Genomic DNA, 21,310 nt, shown 5'->3' on the forward strand with positions numbered 1-21,310 from the left:
AGTGACTTAGGAATGCCTTGAGCGTGAACCAGAAGTAAAGAATGTATCACATGTAAAATGGTGCTACTTGTGTAATGCAGCAAAATGACAGATCACCTGTAAAAGTAATAGTAATCCGCTCTGGTAGTGAAGAAAAATAGTTATATTACAAAAGTATGGTGCAATAGCAAAGCTAAATAATTGTAGGATGGAAGAGTACTGTGCATTCACTATGTAAAGTGAAGCAGCATGGAGTTAAATATAAATGAAGGAGCACCAAGTGATGTTATATCTTCCCCACCCCCACCCAAGAAAAATAGCCATTTTACAGAATTAACGCTTGTGTTTGAGCTTAGTGAAGGCAGTGTCAGGGCTAGTAAAGGAGTAGGAATGTGCCAATGCTCCTTGAGAGGAGCCCCACTACCCGAATTTAATATAATTCCCAAGAGTGAAAGGTCAGGAAAGTATTAGTGTATGCTTTGTGAGAAATGTGGCTGCTCTTAAAGGCCATGTTCAAAGATTCAAAAACAGGTGCTGCATTTGCATTGCGTTTCTGCCTTATTGAAACAGGCATTGGTGTGCAGTGGCTGTTTAGGTCTTATTTTTACATAAAACAACAATTTTTTGTGAAAATAAGACTTTTACAAAAGCCTTTCAGCTTCTTTCATGATTATATTCTTCTGGGCTCTCACCTCTGAAAGGACTGGAGTGCTGATGTTGTTTGGGATGCAGAAGTCTTATGGTCTCTGCTTCTGACACCTGCTTGTGACATTAATGGTAAAACAATGGAGTCTTACAAAAGTAAAATGCTATGGCATAGAAGTGGTCCAACAATTGGAGTATTTTAATGAATAAGCGCATTATTCATTAACAGTAGCATTGCTGAGGCAGGGCAACAGGGGAAACTGCCCCAGGTACAAAGTGTTGAGGGGGTACCATCAGCCAATACCGATCTCTAGTGCAATACTGGATTTTAAGTGACAGTATTGCATTTGCAATCAGAACTGAGTGCTGTAGCTCTCCATGAGTGGTATTAACTGTAGCAACTGCTTGCAATAGTTTAAAACATAACAAAAGAAAAAAAAATCTATCTCTTTTTTTAAGTAAAACATGAGCACCATAGCTGTTTGTGCAAACAGGGTGTAAACTGTAGCACTAGCAACTGTTTGCTACAAATTTAGCAAACATTTACTACAGTCTATATCCTGCCTCCAAGGAGTGCTACAGCGCTCAGGCTCTAATTATTTTTATTTTTTTTAACACTTTTAATCTGTAGCAAGTAGTTGTTACAGTTTAGATCCCACACAAAGCACTACAGCACTCCAGTTTGAATGCATCAATGGAGGGTAGGGCATTTTTTTTCTGCTTTTGCTCTTCATTGGAGGAGTCAGAGGTTGGATCTGTACTCACCTGATCAGCTCAATACAGTAAAGTAGTAAAATGCCTTTTTTTTCACGTGAAGAGCTGCTGAGTGGTGGGGTGCTGGTTAAGCCAGTTATACTTATGTTCATTGAATATTACTTTTGTTAGGGTGCTTGTCTTGTAACGTTTTATTTTTATTTTTGTATTGTGATGCCCAGCGCTGGTTACTTTTGACTGCTGCTGCCCACGGAATCTTGTCAACATGTTGCTGCTGCTGCTGGTGTGATAATGTAGTTAAACAGGTGTGCATGATTTGGGTTTAGCTCATGTGCTAATATACAGATTTTTTCATTACGTTTACTTATTTAATTGATTTTTTTTGGGGTGGGGGGTAGAAAGAATTTGGAGATGTGCTACCGTAAGCCAAATGGTATGACTTTGTAAGTTAAGTTGGAGCTTTGAAATTGATCTTTAGGTATTGGGGCAGTGAAGCAGTCTCACAGAAGCATCTGCATTTGTTTTCATCAGAAAATTGCTCCTTGGGCAATTTTCTGAAAAGGTTAAGATTACCAATTTTCTTTGTCATCTTGCATATTCTACCAAAAGTCCGGAGCAATCTTGAAAAATGCCTTCTCTTATAAAGATATTGTAAAAAAATGGCCTTAGTAGCTACAGGCTGTTGATGTTTCTAAGTGAATAATTTTGAATTTTAGTGCACTTAGTTAAGCAGAGAGGCTAAGTACCTTTCGTGAAGCATTTTAAAGTTAGGGCTGTTAAGAAGAAAGGCACCAGCTGAAACTGGAAGCCATTTCTGTGCACTTTTGCAAAGTGGTGCTTTCTTTCTCTAGCTAGATAAACAAGTCTGAGAATTTCATTTTTATCAGATTGAAGCCGAGAATAGTTATGAAAGGAGCAGAGAGCAACCTGTGAAACAGTATTTCATTCTTGGTAGAAGGACATTTATGACAATAGCACGTCTGAGTTCAGAGGACAGAAAATTGGAAATTTTTTAAGAAGCCTTAAGCTGGATAAGAACTTTCACCTGGGATCTTGAGTGAATATTAAAGGAGAGGGTTTGATCAAATGTGAGGCAGTGATATATACTGTTTTGTCCAGGGTAATTGGTTTCCTGCAAGATAGCTGAGATTTATACCTTTCTTACCTTTTGAGGTGTTTCAAAAAGCATAACTGTGTTTATTTATATATTTTGGCTGAATTAACATAGATTGTTGGCTTCAAGCCAGCTCCAAACCACTGTGTAGTAATCCTTTTTTTAGTTCAGTGTTAAGTGTCCTATGATTCTTATTGGCCTTAGTAATGACATCTGTATAAAGTATATAGTTCCAGAGGAGGTCATTTATGAAAAGCGAGAAAAGGAGAGGTTGAGAAATGACTTTTGAGGTATTCTTTTGTAATTACTGAATTTTTTTGAGAAATCATCAGGACAAAGTAACCTGAAAGTATGGTTGGAGAGGAAGCTCTGAAACCATTCTAAGACTTCTATAGAGAAGCCATTTTTAGCTAGTTTGTTGAGTATCTTTGAGTGGTTGGCAGTGTCAAAGGTGCCTTTTAAGTCATGAAGTATATCACCTTAAAAATAATAAAATGTTAATATATATATATATATATATATATATATATATATATATATATATATATATATAAAACAAAGTAGAAAATATGGCTGCTAACAAATGGTACTGGAATGTGGAAAGTACCAAAAGCACCACAGCATAAAATCATAAATGAATCACTTTAATGTAAGACACAGAAAATGATATGCATAAAAAAACAAGGTAAAACTCTTCTTCAGATCTATAAAACCATAGACTCTAAAATTATTTAAATACCTTCATGACCAATCAGTGTTAAGATGTAAATGAAGAATAAAAACAAAACAAAAAATTATTGGTCAAAATACATAGTGTAGACCAATCAAAACCACCTTCCACATGACATCAATGCAGTCATTAAGTACATCAAATTGACTTTGCCTATTCACTGCCATAAACCAATCAGTGTCGAGAGTCCCTGACCTCACTGTTGTCTGTACACAGTAGAGCCTCCATCGGTTGGTTAAATAATGCTAGTCCAGTTATCTTCTAGGGCCAAACACTGTAACCTATTGGTTCATAACATAAGCGTGGGCAAATGAGTGATCAGCAAGCTGCTCACACCTTCTAAAATAATAGCTAACTGTGCCACCATGTTTTATAGCAGTGAGCAACCTTACAGCCCAATGGTAAAAACAAAATCACCATCCAGAGAGACTCAGTAGATAACATCTGACCAAAAACAAGTGTATAAAATGTGTCAAATGACAGTTATAAAAACAATCAATAACTAAACCTGCATCTTACTGACAGGTTTAAACAGATGTCAGTTGCAATCACCTTCCACATAACATCAGTGCAATCACTGAGTACATCAAAGTGACTTTACCCAGTCACTGCCATAAACCAGTCATTGTCAAATACCCTGACATCACTGATGTTGGTACTCGGTAGAACCTGGATTGGTAGTTTGGTAGTGCTAACCCAATTGTCTTCTTGGACCAGACAGCGTACCCTATTGGTTCATATCATAAATGCGGACAGGTGAGCGATCAATAAGCTGCTCGACAATCCATTTAAAAACAAGATCCACATAGCTTATACCCAGTCATTAATAATTCCAGTTATTTATTATTGTGAGTGAAACAATGTGCAGAAACCTTAATATCCCATAGGTGTTGGTTTGTACAAAGTCACCAGCTTCATCCAGTGAAAAATGATTACTTGAATCTGTTTAGTAGGATCACTAATGATTGATTAGATAGCCAAAGTCTGTTCGTCATCCACAGCTAAAAAAAAAAAAGTTCCCATTTTTTAGTCAAACGCATAAGCAAATAAATTTCCAGCAAACCACCCATACCTTCTATAGCAAAAAATTAAATGCCTCACAATAATAGATAACATCTAAACGCAATCAAAATGTAAAAACAATGATATGATTACCATGCAGGAGAACGTGGCTCAATATATACCACTCAGAATATATTGGATAGTGCCAATGAGAGTGATCCGTAATTAAATATTCATTTTTTTAAAAGCAGGTTTAAGTGGAAGAGACGTATTTAAACCAGGATCAGTATCAGCTCACAAATTCCCTGCCTTCCGCATCTCAGCAAGTTCAGTCTCTAGTGTGATATCTCCACCTCGTTTATTGTCCTACACTACTTGTACGACCAGAAATGAGAAAATGTGGCTATTATACATTGAAATTTGGCTCATTAATGGGCTCTTGGTGTCCCTCAATCAAATATCACAAATGTTTAGAAATTCTTTCCTTCAATTGCCTGTTGGTTTTGCCAACATAAAAATAATGGCATTGCTGACTGATAGCAAGCGACATACACCACATTCTTCATTGTGCAAACAGTGTATAATTTATCTGTATACGTTCTAGTGGCAGCAGGATATATAAAGCTTTTTGTTGTAGAAATATATTTGCACATCATGCACCTTCTGCATGGAAATGTGCCAACTCTGTCGGAACGTATATTTTCAGAAGGAACCCGTCTCTGACATAACAATCATTTCAAGTTTTTATTGTTCCTGAAGGAAAAAGCTGGAATATCTCCAACTATTTCTCTCATCATCACTAAGTAGAATTTTCTAATTATTCTTAATAATTTTGCAGACATATTGTTTTGACATATTCCAGTGACATACAACTCTAGTTTGTGAGTCAGTTGTGACTTCTAACTTATTAGACTCAGATGATGTTTGACTTGCACTTCTTTGTGCAAAATAAGGTTTCCCACATGTATTCCTCTGTTGCTTGGCCAGATCCAAATAATGTTGTATTACCTTCTTGTAGCCCCTTGATGTAAATTGCTGTCCCAATCATAAATTCGCTCTCTTGAAATCCTCTTCTCTAGTATGTAATCTCGAATTTCTTAACATCTGACCCTTAACTACATTAGCATGTATATGAGGACATGCATGTTGTCACATGTTAGTATATTATTCCGTTTACATTCTTTAGTAAACAAGCCCATATTCATTCCACTGTCATCCATCTCTAGGAGAACATCTAGAAGTTTAAACTTAGTTTCTGATTGCCAAGTGGTAAATTTCAAGAAGCTCGTAGTTGACTCTAGATACACAACAAAATTATTCAGGGCCACCGCTGTTCCTTTCCATATAATACAAACATCATCCACAAATCTTTTGTAGTATTGTATAAATGGATAGAACTTATTTTTGTTGTTCAATACATGATTAGTTTCCCGGTATGCCAAAACTATGCTGGCATAACTGTTTGCACAGGAGGTGTCCATAGCAGCCCCCCCATTTCTGCCAAAACACTTTGCCTTCAAACATAAAGACATTGTTCTTCAATACAGTGTTTAATAGTAGGCATAACAGATTTATCTTTTCCTTGTTATACACTTCATTGTCACTTAAAAATGTTTTAACTGCCTGAATCTCATATTCATTTTGTGTTATCATTAAGAGATTATTCATGCCCATTGACACCATACAATATTGTGCAAAATCTCTTAACAGGAGACACGCATATTGAAAGAAAATTTAAAAATCTTTGAAAACCGTAGGAGCCAGCGCTAGTGCATTTTTCAATTCTCACTCCGTATATATATATATATATATATATATATATATATATATATATATATATATATATATATATGGGCTCAGTTGCTCATCCTTCACCTGCAACTATAGGGTGTAAAGGTGTTTTTTCACCATCCTTGTGGATTTTATGAAGACCTTTGATAGTGGGTATAATAGGATGTATCACTGTAAAAAATTCATATGTGGCTTGATCTGTCTTTCGACACATTAAAAGTTCATATATGGTGTCACTTATTGCTTTCACCATTCTGATTTAACTTTGAATGATTAATTAATTTATGTGTAGTTTCATCACTCAACATATTCAGCATCTTGACATCATATGCAGATTTATCTAAGATGACAGTAGCACCCCTTTGTCAGCAGGACATATAGTGATGGTATTGTTACATTGTAATTATTTCAAAGCCAACCTTTCTTCATATTTCAGGTTGTAAAAATGATGTCTGCTTTCATTCATTCTCTAAGTAATATAATTTTTGCAGACGTTAAGGTAAGTGTCGATGGTAGCATTGTGCTGTGGTAAGTGCTAGGTTTCCTCAAGTCTTTTCTCACATTACTACCACTACAGCCAGAATTATTCCTTAACATTACATTCCTGTAAAACATTTTTAAATTGACTATAACGTCACTTATTTGCAAGTGAGTAGCAGGAATGAGTGAGAGACCCTTGTTTAATAATAACAGTTTTGTATCCATAAATTCATAATGGTTCAAGTTAATTACCAAATCATTATGAGCAACTGTTGTGATAGTTAGATTTCCAAGGAAATATTTCTCCTTTTCCTGCTTCTGTCTGGTGAACAATCGCTGTGTGTCGTATATATCTGTACCAATAAGGGGAGTGTAAGAAAATCCAGTGATGGAACATGTGTCTTTACATGTCGCTCCCAAGGTCAGATTGATGACCTATTCTGTCACTGTGATCTGAAGTTTGTGATCTGTTACTCTCTGAAGATACCTTAGTGGCCAGTGATTCCTTGTCAGTAACTGTTCTCAAATCATTGTTCAAACTATTCAGAGTAGCGTTCTCTAAACGGTCGGTCTTAAATTTGCTGGGGTATCTGTCCCTAGGTGAAGCAAAGATCCTTCCATTCTTGAAATCAAGAAAGTCCCTCCTTAATTTTTTTCATTTTTGTACACTCCAATCTTTCATTAAATGCCACAATATTACAGTAGAGGTCATCCAATCTATCCAGAAAGCTATCCGTTGTATATACTTTTTATTTCTGTTGTCTCATTTCCACTTCTGAGGACAAATGATTCTTTATGGGTTTAAAATAATCTGTCAGTAGCCTGATATAATTCAGACTTGTTTCTGAATTGATCACTTGCCATTTCATTAATAATTGTGGATGAGTGTTGCCATATGTAGGCATGACTAGAACTCTTAGTCCTCTGGGGATTACCTTATGATGAAGACAGGTTTCCAGGTGAAGTCTCTGCCATTGGAGTTTTTTTAATTTATATAACAGGTTCTCCACTAAAGTAAAAGCTTCATGATCATCAGTCACTCTGTATGGGCTCCGAGGTATCGTCTAAATTCAGGCGCAACAGAAGATTCGCTGTAACTGGTTATATTCTGCATTGAATTTTCCACTCTAGAGGTACCATTATGATCAATTAATGTGCACAGAGCAGTAATACTACTATAGTTGGGGCAAAAAACAATACTGTCTGTATTTTGTTATATACTCTAGCACTTGTTTGGAGACAAATCTGCTTAAATATTTTGGTTTGTGCCCAACGATTAACAGTAGGATGGAAGTCAGTGGCAGAGTAAAGCGATGTCACTTTGGCATGAGAATAAGTAGATCATGTTTGATACTGTGTGGCAATGTTGTGGTGGGTAGATATAGGCTGATCACACAAGGAGCCTTGCATAATATATTACTACCAAACTTAAGTACACATACTAGGGTGAATATTATAAAGCTTGTGATTGAATCCACAGTCTGTGCTTTCGCTAGTTATACCTGTGATTTACAAATAGTTTCATTGTGCATTTCTTAGTGAGAGCACCCCTTTATTTCTTAACTCTTTGTCCCACTGTTAGTTTCTGTATGAGGTAGTAGAGCAAGCCTGTAAGGCTGCAGTGAGTGGGTTCCCTACCATAACCAAAGACATGAGTTTGCAGCAGCTCCATATAACTTAGTATCATGTGGCTATATGATTAGCTGTTCCTGATGGACACTGATGATGCCATTTTTCTGTGGCTATCAACATTCACTGTAGCTCATTGAAGGTAAAAAAAAAACATCTTGTTGAATATTCTGCAGCTTCATCAGAAGTTTTATCATTTTCTTTAGCAAGAACTGTGCACTGACACTGGTGTCTTCCCAATCTGTAATGCACAGATTTTTTTTTTTTTTTATATTGTTGTATTGGTGGTCTCAGGGGTAGTGCACTGATATCAATGATCATTTTGAGTTATAGCTTGGCTGTGATAATCATAGAAGACCATAAAGAGTCTAAGTACTTCCAGAATAATCCCCAGTGACAGTCAGTGGTTGGTTTCTCTGATGCTGCATCTCACATGGCAGCCCTTTATCCCCATCCATTTAGAAGTAGGACTACAGACGCATGACATTCACAGTTTGTCTCTGTCACACTATTTCCAGCTGAGTGCTTCACCAACAACTTTAATTTGCCTTAGAACTTGGATCATGTCAGTCTAGATGAAAATTCAATTGCAGCACATATAGGCTGGCTCATTCTTTGCCGCACTATCACCAATGGCAGTCCATCCACTCAGTCTCTATTGGTACATTGCTAGTAGAAATCCAGTGAATACATCTGGTTTTCTACCATCTTCATATTAAAACATCACCAGTGGAAACGTAGTAGCTGCGTCTGTCAGTTGTTTTTTGTCACAATGTCAGCTATGGAAACCTAACATCTTTTCCTGTAGGTCTGTTTTTTTTGCTGTTGCAACACAGAAACATTAATGGAATTTTAGAGACACTGTATGCAAGCCAAGATCCCTTTCTGCTTCTTTCAGTCACCCTACACATAAGTCTGTCACCTTCCATGGGATCCACAAAGGTGACACAGTGCGTTTGCCCCAAAAAAGACTGCAGTTGATAAGGCTCTGGCAGTGGTTGTTTTGAAGTACTTTGAAAAGCATATTAGCCCTTCAAAGGGTGGGTCAATCACTCAGAAATGTATTCAGCATTTTAAAGGGTTAGGTAAGTGATGCTTGTTGGAGCAGGACTATGAATCTGCAAACTTTGTTTAATGTTTTTAAGCAAGTTTGTTAGCAGGTGTTTAGAACCGTGGATTATGCTGTGACCTTAGTGTAAGTAAACTTTAGTGCAGAACTGCTCTGCTGCTGAGTGGCTCACCACTTGGCAGTCTGTATACATCATAAACTAAAATCATATGGTGGTACCAGGTATCCTGAGCTAATTGTATTCACTAAGTATTTTTGAATTAAAATGTATTGATAATTTTAAACGTTCTTTGAGTAATTCTAAGTTTTGTAATACAGTTGTAAGAGGAGCTTGCCCCCTTCAAATCCTATGTCGTTAGGAAATAAGAGAGTCAGGGGCGTGCCAGACCCCCTTACAGATGGTATTTTGGAAAATAAATTTGCAGATGTCAAGGATATGCTTACACCAAAACATATAAGGTATGTCTGAAATGGCAGTAATCACAGCTTTCTTAACAGTCTCTAGTTTCAGTTTTGGGTTGCAGTCAAAACAGTGAGGGGTGTATGTTATAGCCGCTGTGGAGCATGACTCTTCTGTTGGAATTTTGTGATTTTGTAACAGTGTAACTGCAAGGGTATTTGGTGTATTATGCGTTCAGTACGTAGAGTGCATGAAAAAGATAGACTTGGCAATATACTTGGGTAATTAATCAATATAAACAAATGTATTATGATTTTTGAGGGGGAGGGGAGAATGTCTGCTGTAGATTGTCCAGCTCTAATCTGCACAAAATGTAATATTTACGATGCTGAGATCAATTTTTAGAGAGAGTGTACAGGTTTGTGGCAAATTAGGACCACTTAGGGCTCTGGAGTGGTTGTAGCCTAGCCTTCAGAATTTTGAATTTAGCAGGACTGTAGTTAAGCTAACACTGAAGTAGTTTGAGAACCATGTTAGCAACCCTCCTATTAATGAGATAGTCTCAATGACTGTGTTACAGGACCTTTGGATGTATTTGACGAGAGCTGTATTGAGTAGGCCTTTATCCAGGTTAGACAAGTCTCTGTCTACATAGAAAACTGTTACAGTGCTACACCGTTGTCTAAGTTAACATAAGTTGCTTCCCTTGTTTCTTTTTGTGGACATGTGATGTGTCAAAGCCATCTGCTGAAGTGTCAAAGCCATCTGTTCTTGAATTGCAAACAACCCCCAGGACACTGAATCTGTCACTTCTAACAATGATGACCTGCAGAGCTATGGAGTATTGGCAACCCTAGTGTAGGCCTTCACACTCCACTGTCTGATGCCTCATACATGAGGCAGTGACTGTAATGTGTAAAACACAAGTAACTACTGTCCTTTGTATGCAGAAAGCAATCTAAAATCTTTTAAATGAGTGTAACAACTCACAGTGTTACTTGTATACAAAATGTATTGTTGCTTTTTGTAATGCTGCATATACCTATGCATTACCTGTGTTAACTGTACAAGCTTGCATCCCACCCCCACACAAACACACATGCATACTTTGACATGCAATCTGTCTGATTTTGCTAGCCCTGGTTGTTGGTTAACCCCCTCCTATTCTGAGGTATACTGCAGTGCCCATAACAATCTACCCCAGTTGCTTAAACAGTAGCTTGTCAGTAAGATTGTGGTGAGTCATTTTTCCCTCCTGCAGGGATATTCTGCTTCATGCAGGCCTCAAAAGCGTAACAGAATGTCCTATGGCTAGGTGCCCAGAGGTTGGAGAATACGTTCGTCAGAGCCGTCTCAACCACTGTTACTCCTGATACACAGAGAGGCAAAGTATTTAACAAACAGTGAAAAGGATCTGTGTGCTATAGCTTTGTAGTGACACTCACTTTTCTTACCAAGCATTTCAGTTCATACTTCTGTACTAAACAGCCTGTCCCGAAGATAGGTTTGTGCAACGCGGTGGCTCTATCTTTAACATCTCAGCCTCAGCACTTCAGGGTCCAAAATTAATTTCTGACCTCTTGTCTCTGTTTGCATGGATTTTGTCCATCTCTGCTTGGGATTTCTCTGGTCTACCTGCTTCATTAGAAATGCTGGCTCTCGGTTTTCATATAAATTGTATTTAGTCTTATGCTAATGGCTTGAGTCATGGTTGAAAGCACTTAGAGGTGGACCTGCTCACTTACTCACTTGGCAAATGAAGAAATGAAAATAAAACTTTAAACATGGTAAATAACTCTGTGAGTATACTGGCCGTGGACATTCTAGGCATCACAACATGCACTATGAAATGCTTTTGCATATCTTTGGAAGAAGATTGTCACTTTCTTCTATGATTTGTACGTGTGTGGTCGTCCGGCAGGGGCTGTGCTCTGCTGTTTCCTCAGATTCTAGTTTGTGCATTGCTGCTTATTTTTTCCTGGCCTTGTCCTGTATAAAACAGTACTGCCACAAATTTGTTCTGTTTGTCACTGCCATAAACTCCTGGGATATCAGCTGCTTTTCTCACTACTTTGAAAATAGTCTTAACAATGTGCAAATGTTTCACAAACCAACAAGCCCTCTCTCCTCATCTGATCACGTCATGCTTCTCACCCATATGATGGAATTTTCTCCTCCTTGAAATCCTTAACACGTCCTTGTATATTAAATTAATGTGAAAAAACTCACTACACACATATAGCTTCCAGCAAATGCTTCAGTCATCCCCATAACATAAACTTACCTGGAAAAGCTCATAAGGACTCATGTGAGGCAGCCTTAGTCTTTGGGAAATTACTGCTTGCTGCTTTTCTAAATTGTCTGACCAACCGCATTGAACAGCCATTTTGGAAATTCCCAAAATGGCAAGAGAAATTATTTAAGCGGTAGTATGCCTTGATGCTGGACTGTTGTAAAAAAAAAAAAAAAAAAAAAAAAAAAAAAAAAAAAAAAAAACAGCCCATCTGAGCACATTAACCTTTTTGGTGCAAACGAGAATTCCAAGCATGTGCTGTGCACTGTGACAGAGATGTGAGTCTCTTGAGTACTAGAAACTTTAAAATTTAGTAAACATTTATTAAAAATATAATAAACCAAATTAAAAACAGTTTGGATGGGTGACAGCCCAGCAGCCTGGTACCAGTAATCTGGTCCATGCTTTCAGATATCAAAAATAGTAGTTCTGTAGGCCCTGGCACTATACCACATTGTCTTTTAATAAACACTAAACATTTCCTTACTGATCTATTCCTAAATGTATTCAAAAGGATGACTCGGCCTTTGACCCAGAGAACTGTAGTCCAATTCGTCTTACCATAATTACCTCCCCATACACTCTTACATAAATATACAAATTCCATGCTTACACAACTAGGTAGAAAGGGCAAATATGACAGAAATGACAAATTATTCTCACTACCTGTTTGCAGTACTCTGCTAAATTTACTGTTACTGAACTATATCTAGATGTCAGAAAGTAAAAATCTTTAGCACTCTTCCAGCTGTTCTAGGCCATATCCCTAAAACTCACCACACAGAGTGCCAGCCACAGAAAGAGCGCCACAGTTCACTATGTACATGTAAGAGTGATACCTGGTGTAAGTGCACTTCAGTGTTAGTGGTACAACGATAATGCGCTCAGGATCAGTTCATCCAAGCAGATGTCATGCTCCCACTTATTCAATGCCTGGGCTGTGGAGCACTGCATCTGACAGACATTGATGAATAGCCATGAGGTGGCAAGTCCTGGAGAGATATCTCACAGTTTGTGTGCAGCTAGTTGTCTGTCTGAGGAAGTGATTGTGACTACTATGTCTTTACATAAACAAAGCCTATGTGATTCGGCCATAATTTCTTACCTTTTGATGAGAATACAGCTCGTCAAAGTGAGGATAAGTTACAAGCTTTGGCTGAAAATTTGCAACAATTAGCCTTGGTGGGTCTTAGCTGTTTCTAAGGCCAAGGCTGGTCATCACGCTTTCTTTCTATACTTTGGACCAATAACAATGCATTTTCTCTAAAAACGTATTTCCAGCATTTTAAGGACTTGGATGCTATTAGTGCAGAAGAGAATCTACTGCTGGTGCCCCAAGAGCAGACCTTACTTTTAATATAGTGGTGCACATGATGGCCACAAATGCTGAGCCATACAGCTGTCTGTGGAGAGGCTGTTTTAGGCTGAGCTTACAATCTCTTTGTCCTTTGTATCTGGTAGTGTTTATAGTTCTGTAGCACTCTGATTTTGAAAACATGACATAATTCCCATGAGTTTTAATTTTTTAGAGACATTGTGTGTCTTAGTGAGAATACTGGACTTTGGGTTACACTCTCCTTTTCTGTTCTGCAGTAAGTAGACATGGCTGCAGTGAGACTCAGCAGAAAATCTATTTTTGATACAGTTTACCCTAAAAGCCATTATACTATTTTTTTTTTTTTTTACATCCGGGGGGGGACTAATTTCTTCTTAGTCCTTCGGTGTCAAAGCAGTAATCCTTTTATTGCATGTGCTGTGTATGCTTTAATCTGGAAATTAAGCCAGAAGTTTATGGTTATGACCTGCTAAACAAGCTTTATCTGACCAAGATTATGTTCCCAGGTCACCTCTAGAAAGAAGTGCATGAGCCTAGTCAATTTATCCAGTTATCAAACAAATAAATGAGTAGATAAACTAGCCAACATAATGGATGCAGGAAACCATGTCTTTTCACTGATCCGTTCTTCCCAAAACAGCTTGGTAAACTTACAGAATTCCAAAAAATGTTTAGTTTGCTTTTACAACACTTTCTTCAAACAGTATTATACTGTGAAAACAAGCTGCCACCTTCATCTTGGAAAAATCCATGAAAAATTGACTTGGACTAAGTAGGTGTTCTTTCAAGGGGGCAAGCCCTTATTTATTTTTATTTATTTATTTTACATTTGTTTAACATGAAAATCCAGCTGGACCAGGTCCATTTTCAGTGGAGGCCCGGGGAGAAAAGCTCCACAATTAAGATTTTAATACAATGAGAAATAGGGTTCCAATCAGTTCGTCGAAACTTCAGCAGTTCGAACATCATATGTTCAAACTGTGAAGTTCGAAAACTGATTATCGCAAAGCCGCGGAACACTGAATTCTTTCTCAGGGGAAGAATTCAGTGGGCTGTTTCTGTGGCTTCATGATTTTCAGCACTGTGGTCGGGTTCAGGTAAGTGTGCGATTGTGTGGACGTTAGGGTTAAGGCTCGGGTTAGGTGAGTTAGGGTTAGAGTGCGGGTGAGGTGGGTGTGCGATAGTGACAGACTTTAGGGTTAGGGTTTGGGTTAAGGTAAGTGGATAGATAGTAGTGTATGTACAGTTTAGTGTAGGGTTAGATGTAGGATTTTAAGTGTATGTGTGTGGATTGCTGTTTTTTTGGTGTGCTTGTGTTGTGTGTGTGTTTCTTGGAACAGCAATTTTTTTCCCTGGGAAAAAAATTTGCTGTTCTAAGCCTTTGATGGTTTTGCACTTCGAGGTTAGAAGTTCGAACATATGGTGTTCAAACGTCTGCCGTTTCGACGAAGTGATATAGACCCGAGAAATATATAAACTGGTAATACAGAAGCTTAATTACAAGCAGAGATAGTCATTACTTTGTTTACAATAGGTTAACAGGCATTGCAGGACTAAGATAGTTAGATTAATATTTACAAAGGTTCAAGCAGAGAAACTTATACCCCAAATGCCTGGACTTTGGAGTCTCACTATTTTGAAGATAAGGTAATATTTGATTTTCTAGAAAAAACAAGTATTTTCATCAGCACTGACTAACCTTGGAGCTTGTATTTTTTCATTATCTTTTCTATTAGCACTTTCCTGACCAGGCTAGTCCCACAGGTAATGGCCTCTTTTCATTGGAGACCCAAGGTAGTATTCATACTAACTGGAGGAAATTTGACCAAGGCAACGGGGAACGTCTACTCATTTCAAAAAGTACTGTGGGATATTTTATATCCACCTCAGCTACCACCATCTCAAGCAGATGGGACTGCTGTTTAACTTCTCATCCAACGGATTGGCACACTCAGGAGTTCAGAGCCCCCCCCCCCCCCCCCCATGCTACACTGCAGTGTCAGTTTTGGAAAATTAATCCATCTGTCTGGTGCTGGAGTAGAAACCACAGCAGTCATCTTCCAGCACTAAAGGTGTGTGTGTGTGTAACTGTTGAGCTACTGACACTAGACTTAAGGATTCTTAGGTATTAAAATACCATCTGATCAAGACTTTGCTTCGCTTGTCCAGAACTTTTATCCACTCGATCAAAATTTCTGTCCTTCATTTCCTTTTGAATTCATCAAGATAGGATTTCAGCAACTGTCCTTTAAGGATTAAAGTCTGAAGGAGTTTAGCTTCAGTGAAGTCCTGCTTCTGACAGGAAGTGTATGCATTGCTGTTTTTAACATTCTTTAGAAACAGACAGCAAATTCTTGAAAGTGATGGGCACAATTTTGAAGAATATTTTACCCATGTTTACAGATGGGCTTATATGTCCTGTTTTTCTTTTACAACTGCTATCCTAATTGCTATTATCAGGAGACAGGCCTGGCTTTGAAGCCAGCCTTACCCAGGCAACGTGATTCCAAGATGATGGGTCTTCTTACCTCTCCAGAGGCTCTTTTTGAAAATGAAACCAGATACTTGATTTAATATATAGAAACAAAAAAAACCTTTCACCAAAAATGAAAATAGCAGCCCAAACTAAATTTATGTCTATGTTTACCAGTTCTGGGTAAAATAAACCCACAGTCATTTAATTTGATATGACTTTACATTTTTGAATGGATGAAAAAAATGGTTAATTGTTTAATTGTTGCTGATTAATTTCATGAAGGGTGATGTATATAAACTGTTTTTTCACATTGTAAGTTATTCCATTAGAAGGCGAAGGCCGAGGTACCGGAATTGAAGTAAAGACATTTAAAATCCAGTTTGGGCTGCTATTTTCGTTTTTGGTGAAAGTTTTTTTTGTTTTACTAGTTGTGTATGGTTACTTGTGTTTTTTGGCAATTAATATATAGAAAGTTGAGACAAATGAGCTTCTGATGAATTATCATCACATGGGTTTAGATAGGTCTTATCATAGAAGTTCTCTTGTATGGAATTGTCCCACTTTGGTCAGCACAGTGTTTTCAGAGGTCAGTTCTTGGAGGTAAGACCTTTTAGGGAAGGTTGTACTTCTTGTTCATTTTTTCCTCTGTTTTCTCCCCTGGCTGCTGTGTATGAAAATCTCAGCAAATGAGATTTGGACACTTAGATTCACTCTTGGGGATAATTTTGATCTTTCTGTATTGGCACATTTTCCCTTTTAGTTTTTCTTTGGCTTTCTTTTCTGGGGAGGGGACTTGCATTTCCCTTTAAAAGAAAATTTTTGCTTTTGTCTTTTTTTTTTTTTTTTTTTTTTTTTTTTTTTTTTTTTTTTTATGGGGGATTGGTATTCTTGGGGGAGGAGGTATCCTCCCAGATGCAGAGAGAAAGAGATGTGTATCACTGAGTTACTCTTGCAAAGACAAGAGTGAAGCTGAAAATCTACAGTTATGAGGTGTGCCTGTACTTTACCTGTCTGCTTTACTAATGTTAAAAGATTTTTTCTAATTCTGTTTTATACGTGCTCCACTGATGGCTTAAAACATACATGCTTAGATGCCTGTATGAGATGTGTCAGCAGAGCCACAGAGTGAAGCACCACAGTAAGGCTGCTTAAAAGGCAAGTGTGGTCATCTATACCTAACATTTCTGTTGTGCAGCGAGAGATGCCATAAGGTAATAGTGTTGAAGGCTGGGTAATTATTCCAGCAAAACTGGTTACACAACTTCTCAAAATCTACTGCTACTTTTAAAAACATTTAATATGTGAAAATTAAAGTATTACAAGCAGGTTTTGCAAAACCACAGGAAGGTGTCCATATTCACAAAATGTTGCAGTGAAAAGGTTATACACACAATGTGTCATGAAAACAGCTGGAAGGCTCCAGAGGACATTGTCCTTGGGTACCAGTTTTAAGCTAGTTTTCCTCAAAGTGTGATTCTGTTTTTGCACAAAATTCCTTAATGAATGAACAAGTCCCCTTTCTCTGTATGTGGGTGGTCTGAACACTTATCTCTTCAGTACTTGCCTCTAAATACAGCAGATGCTTAGGAGACAGAGTTTACTGTGCTACACCTGAGCAGCCAGTGAGAGAGGAGTCGCTGCTTTAAAATGTTAGAGGCATAACAGAAATACCCTGTGTATAGCTTATAGAGTGAGACTTGAAAGCATCTATAAGGTGATTAGGTGAACTGTAAGCCACAAGGCTAGTGATAAATAACTTAGTTTGGCATAAGACATACAAGGCAACAGACAGGCCCCTGTAAGTATAGAGTTGTATATCTGTGTCATGATCATCTGTTGTGCTGAAGATGGGAAGTTAACCTTAGGATCCATTTCTGTCTTATTAGAACCCACATTTAGTACTCGCACAAAAAACATATTTTGCCATTTTTGCCATGAATTTTGATGTACTATGTAGTCGTAATGTTTCTGTATCCTGCTTAGCATTTAGTATTATAAGTTGGTCTGTTCCAGGTTATCACAGTGAGGGCAGCAGCCATTCTTATCCAATGTTGCTGCTTCTTTCAGTAGTGCCTTGTGTGTTCCCACAACATGACACTATTTTGTGTTTCCTTTCCCAGCCACCAAAACTGTAAATAAATAAAAAATGAGAGCCCAAAACCATGAACAGAACATGCCTTATAATTTCATGGCAAACAAATGGTGATAGCACAGGCAGAAGAAGATGTTTTTAGTAATAAGCTCTGGTGACTTTTAAAGGGAAAGAGTTCTGTCTTAGTAAAGGTGCTACTGTTACCTACTGCTTGATCTGAAAAAACATATTTGGGGATGATAGAAGTGTTCCCCCACTAAAATTGATGAGTAGGTCAGACCACAACTTCATGTGGTCTGCTATTTTTGGACAGTTAACTGAATTTTGCTGCCCTTTGCAGAGTCACTGCAAGAAGGGCCTACTCTGTACCAGGGGGTTGGGGGGTGTCGCCCCCAGTGACCAGTCTTTTTTAGTGACCATCACCTGTTATACCATACTATGCATTCCAACAGTTGGTAATTGCAAAACTGCCTGGGAGCCATTTAGTCACACAGTGGATAACAATTTGAAGGACTGGTTAGTGATAATATTTCCCTCTGAAAGCTACTGTTCTAATTACATTTCATAGCTTGATAGACAAAGGAGACAAGAAGTCCATGTAAGTGCCTTAGCACTTTTCCTTCACTCTGTCACAGTTATTCTTATCATTTTTTTTTCTCATAGTAGCCCAGAAAAGGACATGCCCACTTGGGTAACAGAAAACACACCCCTGGGATCACGTCATTGGCTCTGCTTGACAGAGGATTAGTTAATTAATCAATGGGGCGGCGAAAGCCGACACACTCTGGCTAGGCTTATAAATGCCCACAGGCAGATAGCCTAGTATCTACCTATGAACCTATGAATATCAATACATTTGTCCTATAGATTATTTGCCCAGGTGTGGCACTTTTAAAAACATTGTTAAACACTGTCTGACCATTCCCCCCAACCTCTTAGAACAAGAAATATGGACAAAGCCATAAATAATGGGGGGAGGGGGCAAAGCCCCCAGAATATGGACAATGTTTAAATTTTGCTCTTACAAACTTAGAAAGTAACAGGTTTTGCATTAGCATGAATTTTCTGAAGGGTATGAAGGCTGAAACTCAAATATCTGTCAGTATTTTCTGACCTTCCTGACTTAAATCTTCAATGATTTGTCAGTGATATGCTAGAAAACCACAGTTTTATGTAAAATAGACTAAAAATATGAGGCAGGAATCTGTACAGTTGAGAGGTATATATCTGACTGTGATCAAAAGCTTTAAGGAATTTCAAATTGCACCGTGTGTTGTATGTAGCAGTAGTGTCTGTAGAATTAATGGTGTATTTAACTAGCTTTGCATCGTTTCCCCCTTAGGAAAAGCCCCTGAAGCTGCTGATTTGGAGAAAGAAATCGATGATCTAGCCAGTATTCTTGACAAGCAGAAGTCAGACCAACAGCTGGCTCAGAATGGTAAGTGCTGAACTGGTTGCATAGCCATCCTTAATCTGTATTGCTTCTCTTCCAGTTGCCTAGAATTCATTAGTTTGTGCTTTGTGCTGGAAGTGAATGTGCCCTTCCCAACCCCTTTCTTACCCGCACTAGCTACACTATGCTAACAAAACAGGAATGGTCCAGGGCACCATTCAAACATGGCAGTCCTAAGTAAGAACTACTGCCCTGTTGGGGCAGAAGAAGAGTACTAATTTGTGACACATGCATGACATGGGTGGGGCTAACAACTGGGATACTTAAGGATGAACTTGGGGAGTGCTGTAAAATGTGGAGATGCATCTGACACTTCAGGGCTTCTTTTGCTTGACATTAACAGAGGGCTCCAGTAAACAGATGACACTTTAGGGTGACAGTGGAGATCAGCTGACAGCAGCAGGGAGGAGTGGGCAGAGAAACAACAGTGTATTCCCCATTTCCTACGCCGAGATTTGCCAGGTGTTGATGAGATGTGCATAGGTAAGATAAAATATGAAAAGCCCTATATACCTTGAAAAAGCCTGTATCTTGGTGGACAGACTATGATGTAGTTTGAAACCCTTTAACCCCCCCCCACCCACTCCTCATGCACACCCCAGGACTCTTTAAAATTCCTGATCCAGTAGGTGTATTGAAACAGAAGCCCAGAAAACTTGCATGTCTTATGCTTTCATTTGTACTTGCTGTATAATGAATGCATCTTTCCCGCCTCTGCCACTCAAATCCTAACATTCTCTCTGTTGTTCTGTCATTGTTGCATGTCCTAGCTGAGTCATATGAGTGATCACAATCTCGGTGGTCCCTTAGCTGCTTCTCCCAAATAGTGCACTATATCACCATCCAGTAATATGAGTAGATTTCCCATTCCCATCAGTATGTTCCAGTCCCCCACCACCATTGCTATTCTGTAGTGATCCATAGTCATAAGTGTGCCCACTTAATGTATCAGTGGCTCCTTCCTGGTGATATCCATTTGAAAATTTTGGCTGAGGCAACAGTTATCATTGTACCTATCCTCCCACTTTGCCCCAGCCTGTGATTTTGCCTGTCAGTTGTGTTAACAATAGTGCATGTGCCATGCTTGATGCTTAGTTACTTCTGACACACAGACTAGATAAACCTGAAAGTTAAGTTAAGCTCTCATCATAGATGGCAGGTTCAGGTTCCTCAAACATGCTGCAGGTCGGGCTGATCCAACTGCTGTGTTATAATTATTGTTTGTTTGTCACCCATCTGTTCTCATCATTCCCCTGTATTGTGCTGGCAGTGTCCCGTGTAGCCCTTGGTTGGGGTTGGTCTCTGCTGTTTAAGAAAAACGTACTGTAGGGTCTGAGGTCTGCTGCAGGAAATTGACCTGGACCAGAAAATCTATTATACCACAGGCAGGGGCTTGTTTTGCAAGTAGCTATTCTTTTCATGATCCTACAGTAATGACAGCACACATTCTCCATTTGTTTTGTGTATGTGAGCATCAGGCATCTTGAATGTACTGCAGGTAAATTCATAGCCTACTGCTACTTGATTTTCACTTGGTAACAAATGCTCCACATTAATTCTTCCCCTTCTCACTGATGCAGGAATACCAGCCTGTTCTACTTGATCCTTTTGCCCAACCAAGCTTGCCCTGTGTAGCTGTAAATGGTAGCTAAATCCAGTTTACTTATCACAAGCAGAATGCTAATCAGTGTTACCTTGTCATTTGTTCATCTGTTTTTAGAAACAGTCAAACTGTTTGCCCCAGCCCTTGTGAGGACCCATCATTTCAGTGTGGCTCTTAACACCTGGTTATAGTTTAAGCAAGATCACTGCTACATTTCATTTATTTATTCTTCGTTTCGTAGTGACCCTCCAATTTATCAGAACAAAGCAGAGCAGTCAATAACTAAAACACATTTAAACAGATTAAGAACAAAACAAAACAGTTAAGAAAAGTGTGGGTAAAGACGCACTTTAAAAAAGAAATTCATAAAATATGTTACCAGTTCAAAAAGGTGATGCCCTATTGTGTGCTAATTTTCTTATACTTTGCATTCTGGATCCAGATATATGACATCGACTCTTGTTTGATGAAGTTAACATTGTTTTAATGAAAGTGCTCACATCG

The 21,310-nt window shown here is 38.4% G+C and overlaps 1 protein-coding gene across 3 annotated transcripts in view; it reads left to right on the forward strand.

Annotated features, from left to right (window-relative positions):
• The window catches only part of NPDC1 (neural proliferation, differentiation and control 1), a 788,102-nt gene that overhangs the window by 630,779 nt on the left and 136,013 nt on the right, over positions 1–21,310 (forward strand). For all 3 annotated transcript variants that reach the window (XM_044057822.1, XM_044057823.1, XR_006362984.1), the window contains one exon: positions 19,093–19,188. In XM_044057822.1, the coding sequence (XP_043913757.1) occupies positions 19,093–19,188 (96 nt within the window). The remainder of the gene's footprint in view (positions 1–19,092; positions 19,189–21,310) is intronic.

This window comes from Protopterus annectens, chromosome 16.part0, assembly GCF_019279795.1.
Source record: "Protopterus annectens isolate FY-2018-M chromosome 16.part0, PAN1.0, whole genome shotgun sequence".
Classification (NCBI taxonomy): domain Eukaryota; kingdom Metazoa; phylum Chordata; order Ceratodontiformes; family Protopteridae; genus Protopterus; species Protopterus annectens.